Genomic DNA, 16,949 nt, shown 5'->3' with positions numbered 1-16,949 from the left:
TAATGTTGTGTATGCTGTTCAGTGTCAGGAGGGCTGTGATCAGTCTTACATCGGGGAAACAAAACAGCCACTGGCCAAAAGGATGGCCCAGCACAGAAGATCAACATCATCAGGCCAGGACTCTGCAGTCTACACTCATCTCCAGGCCAGCGGTCACTCTTTCAGGGATGAAGATGTGCACATCCTGGATAGAGAGGAATGATGGTTTGAGAGAAGAGTAAAGGAGGCCATCTTTGTGAAAAGAAATCGTCCATCGTTAAACAGGGGTGGAGGCCTACGTGTTCAATTGTACCCCTCCTACAATGCTGTTATTGCTAGTATCACTCAGCCCTCTGTGAATAGTAGACAGCCATCAGTGTGCTAATGATCCATTGTTAGGCTGATGGTCCTTCTTGAGCATGTGATCAGCTGGTTTTGGTTGTCAGCAGCAAAACTGGTTGATCCACTCTGAGAAGGTGCTATTTAAGAGACTGAGCTGAATACAGCACCTCAGACTGAGGAAGTCTCTCGGATGAGAGACGAAACGTTTCTACATTTTTTTGTTGTTTTGCTTTGTTTTGTTTTTTTGAATGTCCAGAGGACCAGATTTAACTTTTTTTAGACTGACTACAGATTATTTTAAATGTTTGTATGAGTACAGATTTGCTGCTTTATAACCCAAAAACTGCACTTTGACGTCAAAAAAGAAAAGCTTTTTCATTACATTTTAGAAAATATAAATGTGTTTCATATCAGCAACTATACATGCCTTACCAAAGATGAATAATAAACTATTTTAAAAATCGTCAGTTCAGGGACAGCCAACTGGCCCCACAAGTCTAGCTAACCAATAGATAAATAAGACAATTAGAGAGCCCATTGGTCACATGATATTGTGACTCACTGGAGGGAAGGGAGCCAAAGCCAGAGAGGGCAAGCATCTGGACTTAGCATTGTTGTAGATCAGGGGTGCCCGATACGGCGATCGCGATCTACCGGTAGATCGCGAAGGTAATATCAATAGATCGCACAGCAAAATAGATGTCAGACTTTTAAAAAAATGTCTTTAAAATTTTTTTTACTTTAAAGACGTCAGCCGATCAATTTATTTTCACTATGCAAATCATCATTTGATTGACATACAGGTTAGCCAATCTGAGACTGACCTTTTCTGACACATAGGTCACTACGAATGCTCAAACAACCGCACCCATGATTGACACACAGGGCAGCCAATGAGACCTGATCTTTTCTGACGCATAGGTCACCACGCATACGCATTCAACCATGCTAAAAACAAACAAATTGACTCGTAATAGCCTCCAGTGTATATCTAAACTCAAGAAAGTGTATATAATGAGTTGGGGAGCTGGACCAAGTAAACAAAAAAATCTACCATTTCCATATGGAATTGGGGGAGGACTTTTTTTCACAATGTTATATTCGAAGTACGTTTCACTGGAGCGGCATATTCGGACTATCATAAATACTATGTCAATGACTTCCTTCTGAAATGTGAGCAGAGAAAAAAACAACAACGAAGGAACTAAAATCCCAGTTTTCTGGACAGCGGTTATTTTTCTTCCAGCTGATCAGCAACGAAGCATCAGTCTGGGTGAGTCACTTTAATAATTGTTAAGCACAAGAAGTCTTTTCAAGATGGAGTGATGTTATTCCATGCAGCTTTGGCTGAGTAGTTAGAGCAGTCATCTTCCAATGCAAGAGTTGGGGGTTCGAATCCACCAGCAGTCACATACTGAAGTGTCCCTGTGCAAGACAGTGAAACGATGTGTGTCCCATCGGTGTTTGAATGTGATGAAGCACTAATTAGTCTCTTTAGAATGATTTGTTGAATTAGCTTTGTAGAGATCTAGTAGAGTGCTGTATGAATGGGTAAATGAGGACACAGATTGTTGTAAACAGCTTTGAGTATCTCGATAAGATAGAAAGGCGCCATATAAGTACAGTCCATTTATTCGTTGAAGCAGCTGACTTGTTGTTCAGAGACATTAAAAACAAACCAGAAATATTATCTTCCATCAAAGATCTCCAGGTATCACGAAGTACGGTTATAGTTAAAAGCAGCTGCTGTCAAGACTGAATTTTCACTTTTGTTCTCAAGTTCTCAGGTAATTTTTCAAACATTAAGTTATTTTTGTTGTTTTCTGTTCCTCTATGTGAAGTGTAGTGAGCTAGCTGTTAGCTTCACTACTAATTAATTATTCTTAAAGCTAGTTCAAGCACAAAGAATATTAATTGTTTAATTACAACGGATTCTTTCTTTTTCGAGTTAAATTTCTGCCATGTGACCAAGATAACTTGTGGAGTGGAGTGGTAATTAGTGACATGAGGCATAATTTATCTTTGTCCTCCCTTCACTGGCTCCCTGTTCCTACGAGGATAGTTTTTAAAATTCTTCTATTGACCTTCAAATGCCTAAATGGCCTCGCACCCCATTACCTCTCTGAGCTTCTGGAACCTTACGTTCCCTCTCGGGCCCTGAGATCATCTGATCAGCTGCTTTTGGCTGTTCCAAAAACAAGACTGAAGCTCAGAGGAGATCAGGCTTTTTCAGTCATGGGCCCCAAACTATAGAACAACCTGCCCCCCAACATCAGGCAGGCCACCTCCCTTCCTCACTTCAAATCCCTGCTAAAACACATCTGTTCTCTCAGGCATTTCATACAGTGTAAATTGATCTAGTGTTTTTTAATCTGTGACCTTATGTTTTAAATGCTTTTTATTAATTCTTCAGTTATTATCATTATTAGTGTATTGTATATATATGTTTATATATTTTTCTCTTTAATTTACTCATTGATTGTTGTTGTTGTTGTTAAGCACTTTGATAACAGGTTCTGTTTTAAATGTGCTCTATAAATAAAGTTGACTTGACTTGTCTTGACTTTGACCCATCAGAATAAATGCTGTCATTTATTTAACAGAATCAAAATTTAACATCAAAACATGTACACTTGATTTGCTGATCTGTTTTTGATTAATAAAACTTAGCAAGTTCAAATAACAAGACAACAGAGGATTATTGATGGAGAATAATTAATCTCTGAATGTCACGATCCTCGAGGTTGGAACCCAAATGCAGGGAGGCGAGGCGAGGCAGGAGTTCAAAATAAAAATAATTTATTTTTAAATGACAAAACAAAAGGCTGTCGGTGCAGCAAAACCTTACTTTGGCAGACAGGATCAGGAACTAGGCAGAGCAGATCATCAGATGGACAAAAAACTGACAGGACAGAGGAGGACTGAGACATCTGTGAACACAGAACAGAAACCACACAAAGAGCAGAGGCTTAGGCAGATGGGGGGGCAGCGGGGGCCGCTGACCGTGACACTGAAGGCATCTAGCTTGATTTACTGGCGAATAGAAGTTTAAAGAGAAGGAGTAAAGAGGTTTAAAGATTTAAAGAGGATGTTTAGATGGATGAAGGAACATGTGTTGACCAGAAAATGGCACCCTTCCTCCGACGCCAGCTCAGCCCGCGGTACACTCAGGGCGTGCAACGACTTGTTACCTGAGGTGGTGGATACATCAGCTCCGGAACAGAGGTCCATTGGCACGCTACCTTTTCAGCGTCTCCGGTCAGGGTGGCTGAGAATCTTTAGAAGTAGTTCCATATGCTCCGATCAACAGAATAAGCTTCCTTAGAAGTTGAGAGCATGTAATGCTCGGGGTGAGTCACAGCGAGGCAGCTGGGACTCCGCTGAAATGGAGGGACCCTTGGCACATGGTCCAATCCATCAGCTATTTAGTTCAGCTGTAAGACTCCATCAGACTGAGTCTCATCTTCGATTGAAAGTTCCAGGAAGACTGGAAAGACTCGGAAGACTGGAAGACTGAATAGTTCCAAGAAGTGTTGACTTTTTAAATGGTATCCACTTCCTGTCACTTGGTACTTCCTGATTGGTTGAAACAACCAGCAGGGGTGTAGTTTTAGTGATGTCAGAGGGTTATTAGAAGTCAGCAGACAGCAGAAATGTTTTAAGAATGGTTAGTACAGACAGAAAAACATTTTGAAGAAGTGAGAGACAGCAGGTGCCAGCCAGTTCTCATTTACTGTCTGAGAGTTTTAAAAACAAGGCACTTCGTTCTCATAACTTGTCTCTGACTTTCGACCTCAAATCCACTACTCCTCATTCAGACCGAAGACTAAAATGCACACTTACTTCGTAAATAGACATTTAACTTGTATGATTGATGAAGTCTAATGAGGTTTAAAAATCATTAATACTGTTTCACAGTAGATTTAAATGAGTGGTTCACATCAACATTAGAAATGGTATGAAATAAACACACTTTTGATTATCAAGATATTATAAAATAGTAATGATAATATAAAAAGAAGAGTGTCCTTTCAATTGATTAATTCAGGATACAATTAAATAGTCTCTTGATGAGATAATTTGTATTTCTGGATTCAAATCAATGAAATAACAGTTCCTGTCCCCTGAAGGTCTTCAGAGACAGATTGATGTCGGAGGTCTAGTTCACTACAGAAGAACTGAAGTTATTGTTGGGTTTTGTTTATTATTTTGTACGCAGACAGTAAAAATAAATTGTCACTTTTTTTAAACAAATTTTTGGGGTTTGTCATTTATGTTGCATCCACAGTGAGCTGGGACTTATTCATTCATTCAACCTTTATTTATACAGGTTAGTCTCACTGAGTCACAAGGACTCATTTACAAGAGCGACCTGTTTTAAACAGACAACATATAAAGTACAGTCAATAAACTACAGTAAAATGAAATTAAAATAAAAGTAGTATTATAAAACAATAAATCAAGGTGTCATATAAAACATGGTAAAATACATAAAACATAAAAAGCATACTTAATATGTTTATAAATAAATATATGTTTTGTATTTTTATAGTAGGTAGATTACTTGGACTTGATCATTTTAAAAGTACCTTGCATGCTGAAAAAGTGTGGGCACCCCTGTTGTAGATATTGGTGAAAACCACCTAAACCTAACCCTAAACCTAACCAACAGTAAGGGCTGATTATGTAAAAATAACTAACATTATTAATGATAATATTATTGAAAATACTATTAATACAATATTAAAATGTATATAAGCTATCTAATATATATAAAAAAATTTAAAATGCCACAAAGCTGTGTTTACTATGGTTTTACCAACCAAAGAGAAAAAGGAAAATGTCTCAGTTCAAAAGTAACCAGATATAAGCTTATTTAACTCAACGTGAATGTGATCTGACCATAATTTAAGCTAATAATGTAACAGTTTAAAATTAAAATGACCCTTTAAAGCCGATGTAATTGCTGTTAATTATTGAACTGGCTTAGAGCTATTAGCTTCTCTGGCAAATATTGTTATTTGGCTTGGTGCCTTTGCTTCCTGCCAGACGGATTAAAATGGCAGAAACTAGTTTGAGGGGTCGAGTTCTGAGAATATATTTTTTCCTGCATGACAGCAGTAGGTTCTTTCGGCTCCCCAGGAAACAATTAGCAAGTATCTGATGAAATGATTGCGTAATCACATTTTGTTTTTAAGTAAGATCATAATTTATAGCTAGTATATCACCATTATTTTATATTATCATATTATCACAGTGTAGCACATAACATAAAACCATGCATATGGTTCATTTAATCTTACCGTTGTTCATGTATCACTTTGTTTATCATAAAATTTGATGGCATTAGTTTATTGGAAGAATTTCCTCAAACAGGGAGGATTGAAGTGGAAAAGTTTTATGTTTATTGGAAAGGTTTCAGAGATGTGTGTGTAGCAATTGCCTAATAAAGAAACAATTGGGTGGTCATCCACTCAGTTCAGAAATTTATTTTTTGGGAGGTCCAACGCCTGATGTCTAGGCGAACTGCCAAGTTGGTCTTTTGAGAAAAACGTGGTGAGTTAAAGGAGGAAAACAACTTGTATAAGACTCTTATGTAAGCATAAGGTATAAAGAACATTTCTGAGGATCTAGGGTGTTTTTTTTTTCTATCTTCTGTGTCTGGATGTTCAGGTTTGTTTTTTACCTGCACCTCTACAATAAACCCTGATTTTGCTGTCATTGCAACCTAAAAGTGTTTTCATCTTTTTTACATAGTGATTAAAGCTAAATCTAACAGCCACAACAGGAGTTGTTAAAAATTTGAAAACAGTACTGTTTCTTTCTATGCTACAAAGTTAATTTGTTATCAATCTGTTTGTTTTTTGTGAAAAAAATTTGTAATTCCAGGCTTGAATTTCAGCTTTGAATTGAGAGTATTAGGAATATTTTTTTAGATAATTGTTTCAATTTTGTTTTTTGCAGTCAAAGGAACATCACCAACTCTTAATGTCCTCACAGACCAGAAAGTCCTCACATATCAGAAACTGAAGAGAACTTGTGCATGTACAGTATTAGTGATTTTGTGAGAGGACAAGAGCCTCTGAAAACCTATCAGGTTTAAAAACTTGTATTGGGTTTAAACCTTTATTCTGAGACCTTAAAGACACACTGAGACTTAATCAAACCAACACCAAAACCTTTACCTTCAAAGTGTACTTCTGCTTGGAGTTAGATGGAGACACAATCACCCAAATTGTTACAATAAGTCGACCTACAAAAAGACAAGTACTCAGATTAAGACAGGTAAAGAAAGACAAGTACAAGTTCAGGTGTGACTTAATACCCAGCAGGTTAGCAGGGTCAGTACCTTTGTCTAGTTTGCTATATATGTGCTGTGGCAAATGTGGACTGGACTCAACGTTGGGGGGGTAAACGTAGAGTGCCTGGCTGTGGGCCCCACCTCCCTCCCTCTCTTCCACAGCCTCTCTGCATACACTCAGTATGGAGCGGCGGAAGTCCTGGACCTCCGGGTCCTTCAACATCTCAAATTCAAAGACTGGCATCCCGATAGCGAAGCCTATGAGATAGGCAGAGCAAGTCTGAAGGAGGGTTTGTATTGAGGAATGAAGTCTGAGAAAAAGGGGCAGATCTTACCAATCTCTCTGTTTAATATCTTCTCCTCACGGTTTCCCACTGGCTCAATGACCTTCAGGATTGGGTGAAACAGTCGCAGATCGCACAGACGCCGTGTCTCATCATAAAATTCTTCCCTCTCGGCTTCCTGGGTCACTCCAACAAAAATGTAGGATGACTCCTCCTAACCAGTCAAAAATCAGACTTTAGAGTTACAGTCAGACAAGTAAAGGTATCAAGGTCATGGCTGGGAACAGCGTACCTGCAGCAGGTGGTAGAGCGGGTACTTCCTGGCTTCCATGAAGAGCTGCTGCTTGATGCTGATGAGGGGAGTTTCTCTGAGGCATTCCAAACTCACCATCATCCCTGACAGACAAACACAGGTAGCACACAAGTGAAATAGCACAGAGGCTGAAAATACACCCGCAAATCTGAAAAAGTAAGAACATTGTGTAAAATGTAAATGAGAACAGAATACAGCAGCTTAAGCTGAGAGTCCCAGACATCTCTTTCCACAGATGCTCTTCTGGGAGACTCTTGAAGCTTCCCTTGGCCAGTTGATGTATAGTCTTTCCAGAGTGTCTTGGATCGTCCCCAAGATCTCCTCCCAGTTGGACTTGCCCAGAACAGCCTGGGAATGTATCCAGGGGAATCCTTACCAGATGCTCAAATAACCTCAACTGTATCCTTTCCATGTGGAGCAGTAGCAGCTCTATTCCAAGACACTCTCAGATAATTGAACTTCTTACTTTATCTCTAATGGAAAATGCAGCCACCCTGTTGAAAAAAATAATTTTGACCACTTGTATCCGCATTCTTGTTCTTTCGGTTACTATCCAGAGTTCATGACCATAGGTGAGGGTTGGAGGGTAGACCAACCAGTAAACAAAGAGCTTTGTTTTGCAGCTCAGATCCTTCTTCACCACAATGCACAGGTACAGAGCGTATAATACTGTGGAAGCATGGGAGACCGTGATGAAGTGAAGATTCAACACGAGCTGCTGGCTTCCTTAAATATTTATTTTTCTTCTTTCAGCTGTTCCCTTTGTCAGGGGTCACAACAGCGAACTAACTCGCACAAAGACTTGGCAATTTCTTTTACGCCGGATGTCCTTCTTGATGTAACCACAAACCATCGAGCTACCACAGCCCTCTGTGCGGAGCAGAGAGCTGCTGTCTAGGGCGCTCGGGGGAGCAGATGGTGTTGGTTAAGGGCCTTGCTCAAGGGCCCAGAGTGGGGCAAATGAGGGTGGAGACAAGTGCAGGTGCTTCACCAATCCCACCCACATTTTGATGTTGTCGGTACCCAAGTTGAACCAGCAATCTTCAGTTCACAGACCCACCTGCGCGACCACTCCCCAGGCTTCTTTAGATAGATAACTTTGACTAATTGGGTTTTATAATGTATGTGAATGTTTCTGATCAGTGCCCTGAGATGATGTCTGTTGTGACTTGAGCTTCATAAATTGAATTGAATTGATCTGAATTGAAACCACATGGATACGTCTGTCGATCTTGCACTTCATTTTTCCTTCACTCTTGAACAATGCCCCCAAAATACTTAAAAATTATCCAGTACAGGCAGAACCTCACTCCCAACCTGGATGGAGTAGTCCACCCTTTTCTGACTGAGGACAATGGGCTCAGATTTAGAGGTACTAATCCTCATCTCATATGCTTCACACTTGTTCGTGCTGCTTTTCGACGTATTGTTTTTATGCTATTAATGCTTAGCATATTTTTATTTGATGTTTTTCTTAGTTCATATCATAGATCTTATTATTGTTTTTCTTTTACATTTTATTGTTGGATGTACTAACTGGGACCCTGTGTACATAATTTTGTTCCACCACATGTAACACATGTGGTGCGAACAACAATAAAGAAACTCTGACTCTGACTTGGCTGTGAACCAATCCAATGAGAGCTGGAGATCATGGCTCGATGACATCAACAGGACCACATAATCAACAAATGTCAAAGATGGACTCCTGAGGCCACAGAACTGGACTTCCTTCACCCCATGACTGTACCAAGAAATTCTCTCCATAAAAGTTATGAACAAATTTGGTGACAATGGGCAGCCCTGGTGGACTTCAACTTCCAACCTGAAGGGATCCAACTTATTGCGACTTACTGCCAGCAATGTGAACTGAGCTCTCATACCACATGAATAGGGACTGATGCCCCTGATGCCCCTTTTCCACTGTCACAGCGCGGGTCGGATATTTCCGGCTTGACGCGTATTTGAGGGCTTTTTCATAGTTCTTGGGACCGGCTCACCTCCCTAAATTCTGGCCCGCCTTCTCAAGGGGTCCAAGCGAGCCGTGACGTCAGAAACACTGTCAGTCACTGAATGTTCGAGGGGAGGAGTCTGTGGAGTCTTTCCAAACAACCCGATCTGCCATTTTTCTCTACCGCCATTAGCTATAGCTCGAGGAGCATATCTTTTAGCATTTTGAAGATATACAAAAACAATAATGTCAAAGCCGTGGTCAAATGCAGAAGTGCATGTGTTGTTGTGCTTGGTGGCCGACGAAAAAAGTCAAAGTGAGCTAGATGGAGCGACTGGAGTGTGGTTTGGACATGGCCACTGCTCTACTTGAATCATTTATAGAAGATGGTGAGTGTTTTCTAACTTTAAACATATTTTAAGTTACTCATCCCATCGGTTCTGAACATATTTTTAACTAACAAAAGAGGCTGATGCCATAATAGGACAACATCGGTGCTACGATGCTAAGCTAATTTGCATAAACGCTAACTGTCCTCCGGTCCCGTTTCTCACTGTATTTTATCCAGAACGTATTTCAGCACGTGACGGTTTGTCTCTAAACTCCACATTAAACCCTCCAAGCCTCCCGGCTTCTGCTCCTGCTCCATCAGCAGAGTTTGCACCTGACAGAGCTCCATCACAGCCCAGCTGCACCTCACAGAGCAGCACAACGCTGCAGCCTGTGCTTGTAAGAGCAGATGCAACATGTTCCACATCACTTTATTTGTGCCGATAAGGACTTGTTTTTATTTTATTTTTAAAGTAAAAAAATAAAATGTTGAATAAATACTGAATTGGGATGAAATTATGTACACAGGGTCCCAGTTACAGACAATAAAATGTAAAAGAAAAACAGTAATAAGATTTAAGATATGAATTAAGAAAAATATCAACTAAAAACATCTACTAATAATACATTAAGCACTAATAGCAGTAAACAATCAAAACAATACGTCAAAAAGCAACATGAACTTGACTTTGTGCAGCCTTATGAATATCTAACCATGAATGGCCTGCAGCAACGGACCCCCAATCCCATAGCCACGAAGCACCCCCCACAGTGTAAATAGAGGCATACTGAGTTCCTTCTCCAAGTCAACAAAACACATATAGACTGGCCAGGCAAACTCCCATGCTCCCCTGAGGAGCCTTGCAAAGCTCAGTTTTCCACATCTGGAAAGAAACTGCATTGAACCCAAGCCTTGTCCACCAGTTCTTGTACTATTTTTAAAACGGAGATAATTTTGAATTTTATAGCAGCAAAACAGTTAGGATGAGAGCAACAAAAAGAAAAAAAAAACTGGTATAAATAGGAAAGAGCTGACGGTGCATTTTGTAACTAAATAGGTTAATTGGTAATAGGCCAGTAAGAGGACTGGAAATAAAATGTACATCCTGAGGAGGCTGGCATCCTTTAACATCTGCACAAAACTTCTGCAGATGTTCTATGAGACAGTGGTCACCAGCGTCCTCTTTTATGCAGTGGGGTTGGGGTGGGGGAGCAGCATGAAGGTTAGGAACAGCAACAGTCTGAAAGGTACCAACAGGCAAGCTAGCTCAGTGGTCGACATTCAGCTGGACTCCAAGGTGGCTTTGGTGGAGCGGAGAGTAAGATCCAGACTGAGGGCGATAATGGACAATGGTCACCCTCTCAACCAGACATTCATACAACAGAGTTCATTCAGTGGAAGGCTGAAGTCACTGAACTGCTCCATTGAGAGACTCAGTTGTTTGTTGGGCCATCAGGCTACACAACTCCTCCGTTGGTTTAAATGAAGGGAGGAGGACCGTGCAGACACCTGAGCAAGACTGGTCCTATAGCAACTATTGTTTTTTGATGGACTGTAAGACAATCTACCCAAATCACTCACATCTGTACAGTATTTATTAAGTTTTCTTGGTGCAATGACTGCTTGACAACAAACTCAGGGCAAAAATAACTTTTCTTCTATCTCTTACTGTTTTTAAGTTGCGTTATCAAGGGTTTTGACTACTTTTTTGTTACTTCTTCCTCACCATATTACAGTAGTTTGTTTTGTGTGACTTGAAGCAGCTGGCAACTTTAGCATTTACTTCAGGATAATAAAATTATCTTAAGCTTTGCTGAGAGTGGTGAAGGCTGCACAGAAGTCTGTTGGTCAGCCTCTCCACCATCACAGACATCTACCCATTCTCTCTCTCTCTCTCTCTCTCTCTCTCTCTCTCTCTCTCTCTCTCTCTCTCTCTCTCTCTCTCTCTCTCTCTCTCTCTCTCGTGCGCATGCGTGAGCGTCTGTCACACGGGTGGAGAGTGGAAGTGAACTTCTTGAAGGTTTGATTAGCGGTTTCTTTTACTTCTGAAAGGTGTTTCACATGCTTTTTCTTCTTTTTTAGGTGTGGTACAACTGTTTAAAAGCACTCCGGGTTATAGTGGTGTTTTTTCTGGTTTTCTGTTCGGCAGCGCCGGTTTCGGTGCGATGGCCGGCAGAAACACCGGGTGTGGGAGTTTGTCCCGTCGACACGGCATCAAGATGCCGGTGGGCGTGGATTACTCGGTTGAAGAGTGTGCGTTAGCTGTAGGAGAGGTGGTCGGGTGTGAAAGTGTGAAAGCAGCAGCCAGAATGAATAGTGCTGTGGTTTTGTTTCTGGACTCTATAGATAAAGTTAATATTGTTGTTGAACGTGGGGTAGTTCTGAGAAACGCATACTCTGTCGTGTTTCCCCTCGTGAATCCAGCAAAAAAAATCATCCTGTCAAACTTGCCTCCGTTCATTAGTGATGACGTGTTACTGAAGGAGTTGTCACGTCATGGTCAGATTGTCTCAACCATGAAAATGCTTCATTCAGGTTGTAAATCAGAAAAACTGAAACATGTCGTGTCTTTCAGGAGGCAGGTGTTTATGATCTTATTAAATGATGCTGAGGAACTGAACATAGTCATGAGATTCAAAGTTGAGGGTTTTGACTATACTATCTTTGCAACAACTGAAACAATGAAATGTTTTGGATGTGGACAGGAGGGACATTTAGCGCGGACTTGTCCTGAAAAAGCTCGAAAATCAGAAGAGCCCCCCCAGACTGCTGGAGGGACAGAGACAGTCTCTGTGGACAATGAAAGTGAGCAGAGAGGAGCAGATGTTCCTGAGTCTGGCTCAGACATGCAGCACAACAGTCAGGTTGCTTCTACTTCGACTTGTGTAGATGAAGTAAGTGAGAAAGTTATTGAAGAAGAAATAACTCAAGAGGAACTGAATGTAGATGAAGTAGTGTCTAAGGGGGAGAAAATGGTGAGGGATGATGAAACTGTGTTTAAAATGCCAAACGCAAAAAGAAAAACAAGACAGTCAAAAGCAGCAAAACCAAAGAAAATCCAGGTAAAAGAAAAATTTGTACCAGAGAGTGAGTCAGAGTTCTTTTCTGATTCGGACAGTGACAGGGAAGCATCTGACTCCTCAATTCCTGATGGTCAGGTAACTAATGGCTACAGCGTTGAACAGATCCGTAGTTTTTTGGAAGCAACCAAAGGAAAAAGGGATGTATCTGTAGATGATCATTTTCCTAATAGAATAATGTTTCTGGATTCGGTCAAATGGTTAATGAGACAAAGAGGCCCAGAAGGTTTGAAGGACACTGAAATCTATCGTCTTCGAAAACTGATACAGAAACTGAGAACCTCAACAAATGATGCATCCAAAAAGTAAAAGACAGGAGTTGTTTTGCTGTTTTGCTTCAATCTTACTGATCTTTTCCTGGCTGACTATGAGTAGGTTAAAGATTTCATCTTTAAACCTGAATGGCGCAAGAGATGCAAAGAAAAGAGCAATTTTTTTTGAACTTCTAAAAACTAACTTTGCCTTTGCTCAGGAAACTCATAGTAACATTGATAATGAAGTTGATTGGAAAAAGGAATGGGATGGAAATATTGTCATGAGTCATAAAAATTCATTGAGTGCCGGAGTGGCAATTATTTTTTCAAAAAACTTTCTTCCAGAATCTTGTGAAGTGGAAGAAGTTTTTCCAGGGAGGTTGCTGAAAGTAACTGCAAAATATGAAAAACTAACTTTTGTCCTGCTAAATGTTTATGCGCCATCAAATCCTAATGAAAGATGTAAGTTTTTAGAAAAATTAGGAAATACTGTTGCAAGCTGTGCCTCAACAGATTACTTGATTTTGGGAGGAGACTTTAGTTGTACTCTTGATGATTTGGACAGAAATCACTTAGAGCCTAATATTCGTTCACGGACAATTTTGAAACATATTATTGAGACTCATGAGTTAGCTGATGTGTGGCGTTCTAAACATGGGACAAGTAGACAATATTCCTGGACTCACTGTAAAGACAATTACATTACAATGGCAAGACTTGACAGATTTTATTGTTTTGAACATCACTTACAAATGTTTAAATCCTGTATATTGTGTCCTGTTGGTTTCTCTGACCATAGCATGGTGATAGGAAATATTTTCCTCAGTGGAGTAAAACCCAAGAGTGCATATTGGCATTTAAACACTATTTTGTTAAATGATGGCTTCTTTAAAGAATGTTTCTCATTTCTTTGGAAAGAGTGGAAAACCAAAAAATCTCAGTTTGTTTCCTTACAACAATGGTGGGATATTGGAAAAATAAAAATTCAACAGTTTTGTACTCAATATACTTCCAATGTCACAAGAGAGCTTGTACAATCTATAAAGGATCTAGAGATGGACATAATGGATCTTCAGACTTTGAGTGGATCTACAGGAGATGCAGGTCATTTTCAGACTCTCAAAAAGAAAAAGACTGCTTTGGCTGATCTACTCGGGATTAGAGCACAGGGGCGTTAGTTCGCTCACGCTTTCAAAGTGTCACTGAAATGGATGCTCCCTCTAAATTTTTCTTCAACTTGGAGAAGAAAAATGGTCAAAGTCGACTCATTCATAGTATTCGAGCAGAAGATGGAAGAGACTTAATGGAAACAACTGCAATAAGAAAAAGAGCTGTGGACTTTTTTTCTAAGCTTTATGCCACTGAATATAAAGAAGGTGCTGACATAACAGAACACTTTCTAAATGATCTGCCAAAGATTTCAGCTAAGGACAACACAGCCTTAGGACACCTTCTGACCATGCAAGAACTGCAAGTGGCACTGGCGAGCATGGACAATGATAAAGCTCCTGGAATAGATGGCCTGCCTGTGGAGTTCTACAGAACCTTTTGGACCCTTTTGTCAGAGGACTTATTAGAGGTTCTAAATGACAGCATAGCGAGGGGAAGATTACCACTCAGCTGTTGAAGAGCTGTTCTCACTCTTCTACCTAAAAAAGGTGATCTTTGTGAAATAAGAAATTGGAGACCAGTCAGTCTTCTATGTGCTGATTACAAAATGTTCTCAAAAGCCTTGGCAAACAGACTGAGAAAAGTAATTGGCCAAGTTATACACGCTGACCAGTCATACTGCATCCCTGGTAGACTTATAAGAGATAATATATCCCTTATTAGAGACGTTTTGGACATGTCTGGTTCAATAGATTTAAAGTTTGGTCTGATTTCCCTTGACCAAGAAAAGGCATTTGATCGGGTGGAGCACCATTTTTTATGGAATACTTTAGAAGCTTTTGGTTTCTCCCCTGGCTTCATTGCTCTGATAAAAACACTCTATTGTGACATTGAAAGTATTTTGAAAATCAATGGTGGGTTGAGTGCCCCATTTCTTGTACAGAGGGGAATTCGACAAGGCTGTGCAATGTCAGGTATGCTCTATTCAATCAGTATCGAACCTCTGTTATGCCAGATCAGAAAACAATTGAATGGTGTAAAATTAAAAGAACATTTTTCATCATTGCATCTTTCTGCATATGCAGACGATATTGTGGTGGCGGTAACAAAACAATCATGATGTTCAAAAACTAACAGCTATCACTGAAAGTTTTGGCAAATTTTCATCTTCTAAAATAAACTGGGGAAAGAGCAAAGCTTTGTTAATAGGCAAATGGCAAGGAGACGAGCCCAGATTACCTGATGAACTGAAGTGGGTAAAAAATGGTTTTAAATATCTAGGTGTTCATTTAGGTGATCATGTGGAGGTTATGAAAAACTGGGAAGATGTAGTTGAAAAAATAGAAGGAAAACTGAAAAAATGGCGCTGGCTTTTGCCAAGACTGTCTTACAGGGGGCGAACACTTGTTATGAATAATTTGGTGGCTTCTACATTGTGGCATCGTTTAGCTGTACTGGAGCCGCCACCAAATTTACTAATGAAATTACAAAGTATTATTGTAAATTTTTTTTGGGACAGACTTCACTGGATACCTCAAAGTGTACTTTTTTTAACAAAAAGAAGAAGGAGGTCAGGGTTTGATTCATCTGGAAAGCAGAAAAGCTGCTTTCAGGCTACAATTTTTGCAAAGTTTTCTCTATGGGGACCAAAATGTATTGTGGAGACAGGTGGCAGAATGTTTTTGTCAGCAAGTTGGTAACATGGGTTTGGGAAAGACATTGTTTATCATTGACTGTTCGGGAATCAGCACAAATGGTCTATCATCCTTCTACATTAATGTTTTAAAAACATGGAAGTTAATGGAAGCAGGAATAACAGGAACTTCTACATCTTTATTCTGGTTACTGAGGGAGCCGATTCTTAAAGGATCACGCCTAGGCTCGTTATGGGATAAAATACCCATGATGTCTAGACTTTTACAGAATAAGGGAGTAACAACTGTTCAACTTCTCCTTGAACTGATTGGAGCTGACATGGACAACTCTACTGCTCTTGCAAGAAAACTGGAAGTTTGCTCTGTTCGTATAGTAAATCTGATGCTGGAGAAGTTTAAGAGAGCGTTATCGGAGGAAGACAAAAGTTTGATATCTGGATGGTTTGACGGACTCTTAACACCTGAAGAAACAGACAACTTTCATAAGCTATGCATTAGACCCAACTTAAAAGACTGTGAAGTTCTGGGTCCTCTGCTGGAAGACAGCAAGGTTTGGACTTTTTTGGACTCTGCAAATGGAAAGACATTATATCAAAGGTGTGTTAAAGCTCTAAACAGGGCAAAACTTAAAGACAAAAAAGATACACCTTGGAGGGAATTCTTTAGTAGTCAGTCTGATGCAAAACCAATGTGGAGTATGTTGTACAAACCACCATTAACCAAGAACACTGGTGACTTACAGTGGCGTATTCTACATGGCATCATTGCAGTAAATGCTTTCATATCAATCATAAATCCAACTGTTTCAGATGAGTGTCCGTTTTGTTTAACGAGGGAGACCATTTTTCACTGTTTTGTACAATGTCCAAGATTGTTGTCTTTATTTAGTTTACTTAGTGATATTTTGAAATCTGTTGGGGAATCTTTCACTACCTTAATGTTCATATTTGGTTTTTCCTATGGTAAAAAGAAAAAGAAGAAAGGGCGTTTATTGAATTTTATTTTTGGACAAGCAAAACTGGCAATATATCTAAGCAGAAAAGAAAAGATTAATGGAAGTCAGAGTTGTGACTGTTTGCTTTTCTTTAAGAGTATGTTGAAAGCAAGACTTATGATGGAATTTAAGTATTATTCAAAAATGAACGAACTGGAAATGTTTAAAGACAAGTGGGACTATAAGTGCTTTTTATTCACTCTTAATGATTCTGAATTTTATATTGCAGATGTACTGAAGTAAGCTTATTGTGAAACAATGGAATAAACAACTTTTTAAAATCAAATCTCTCTCTCTCTCTCTCTCTCTCTCTCTCTCTCTCTCTCTCTCTCTCTCTCTCTCTCTCTCTCTCTCT

The 16,949-nt window shown here is 39.7% G+C and overlaps 1 protein-coding gene across 1 annotated transcript in view; it reads right to left on the bottom strand.

Moving 5' to 3' along the window:
* zgc:158659 (uncharacterized protein LOC791141 homolog) overlaps positions 1-16,949 on the bottom strand; it is a 204,155-nt gene that overhangs the window by 178,857 nt on the left and 8,349 nt on the right. The window contains exons 3-6 of the mRNA XM_037693145.1: positions 7,199-7,302; positions 6,958-7,120; positions 6,671-6,880; positions 6,507-6,574 (exon numbers count right to left, since the gene is read on the bottom strand). Of these exons, the coding sequence (XP_037549073.1) occupies positions 6,507-6,574; positions 6,671-6,880; positions 6,958-7,120; positions 7,199-7,302 (545 nt within the window). The remainder of the gene's footprint in view (positions 1-6,506; positions 6,575-6,670; positions 6,881-6,957; positions 7,121-7,198; positions 7,303-16,949) is intronic.

Source organism: Nematolebias whitei, chromosome 19, assembly GCF_014905685.2.
Source record: "Nematolebias whitei isolate Nwh7 chromosome 19, NemWhi1, whole genome shotgun sequence".
NCBI lineage: Eukaryota > Metazoa > Chordata > Actinopteri > Cyprinodontiformes > Rivulidae > Nematolebias > Nematolebias whitei.
Note: the sequence above shows the minus strand (reverse complement) of the source record. Positions and strands in the feature narration are given on the sequence as shown.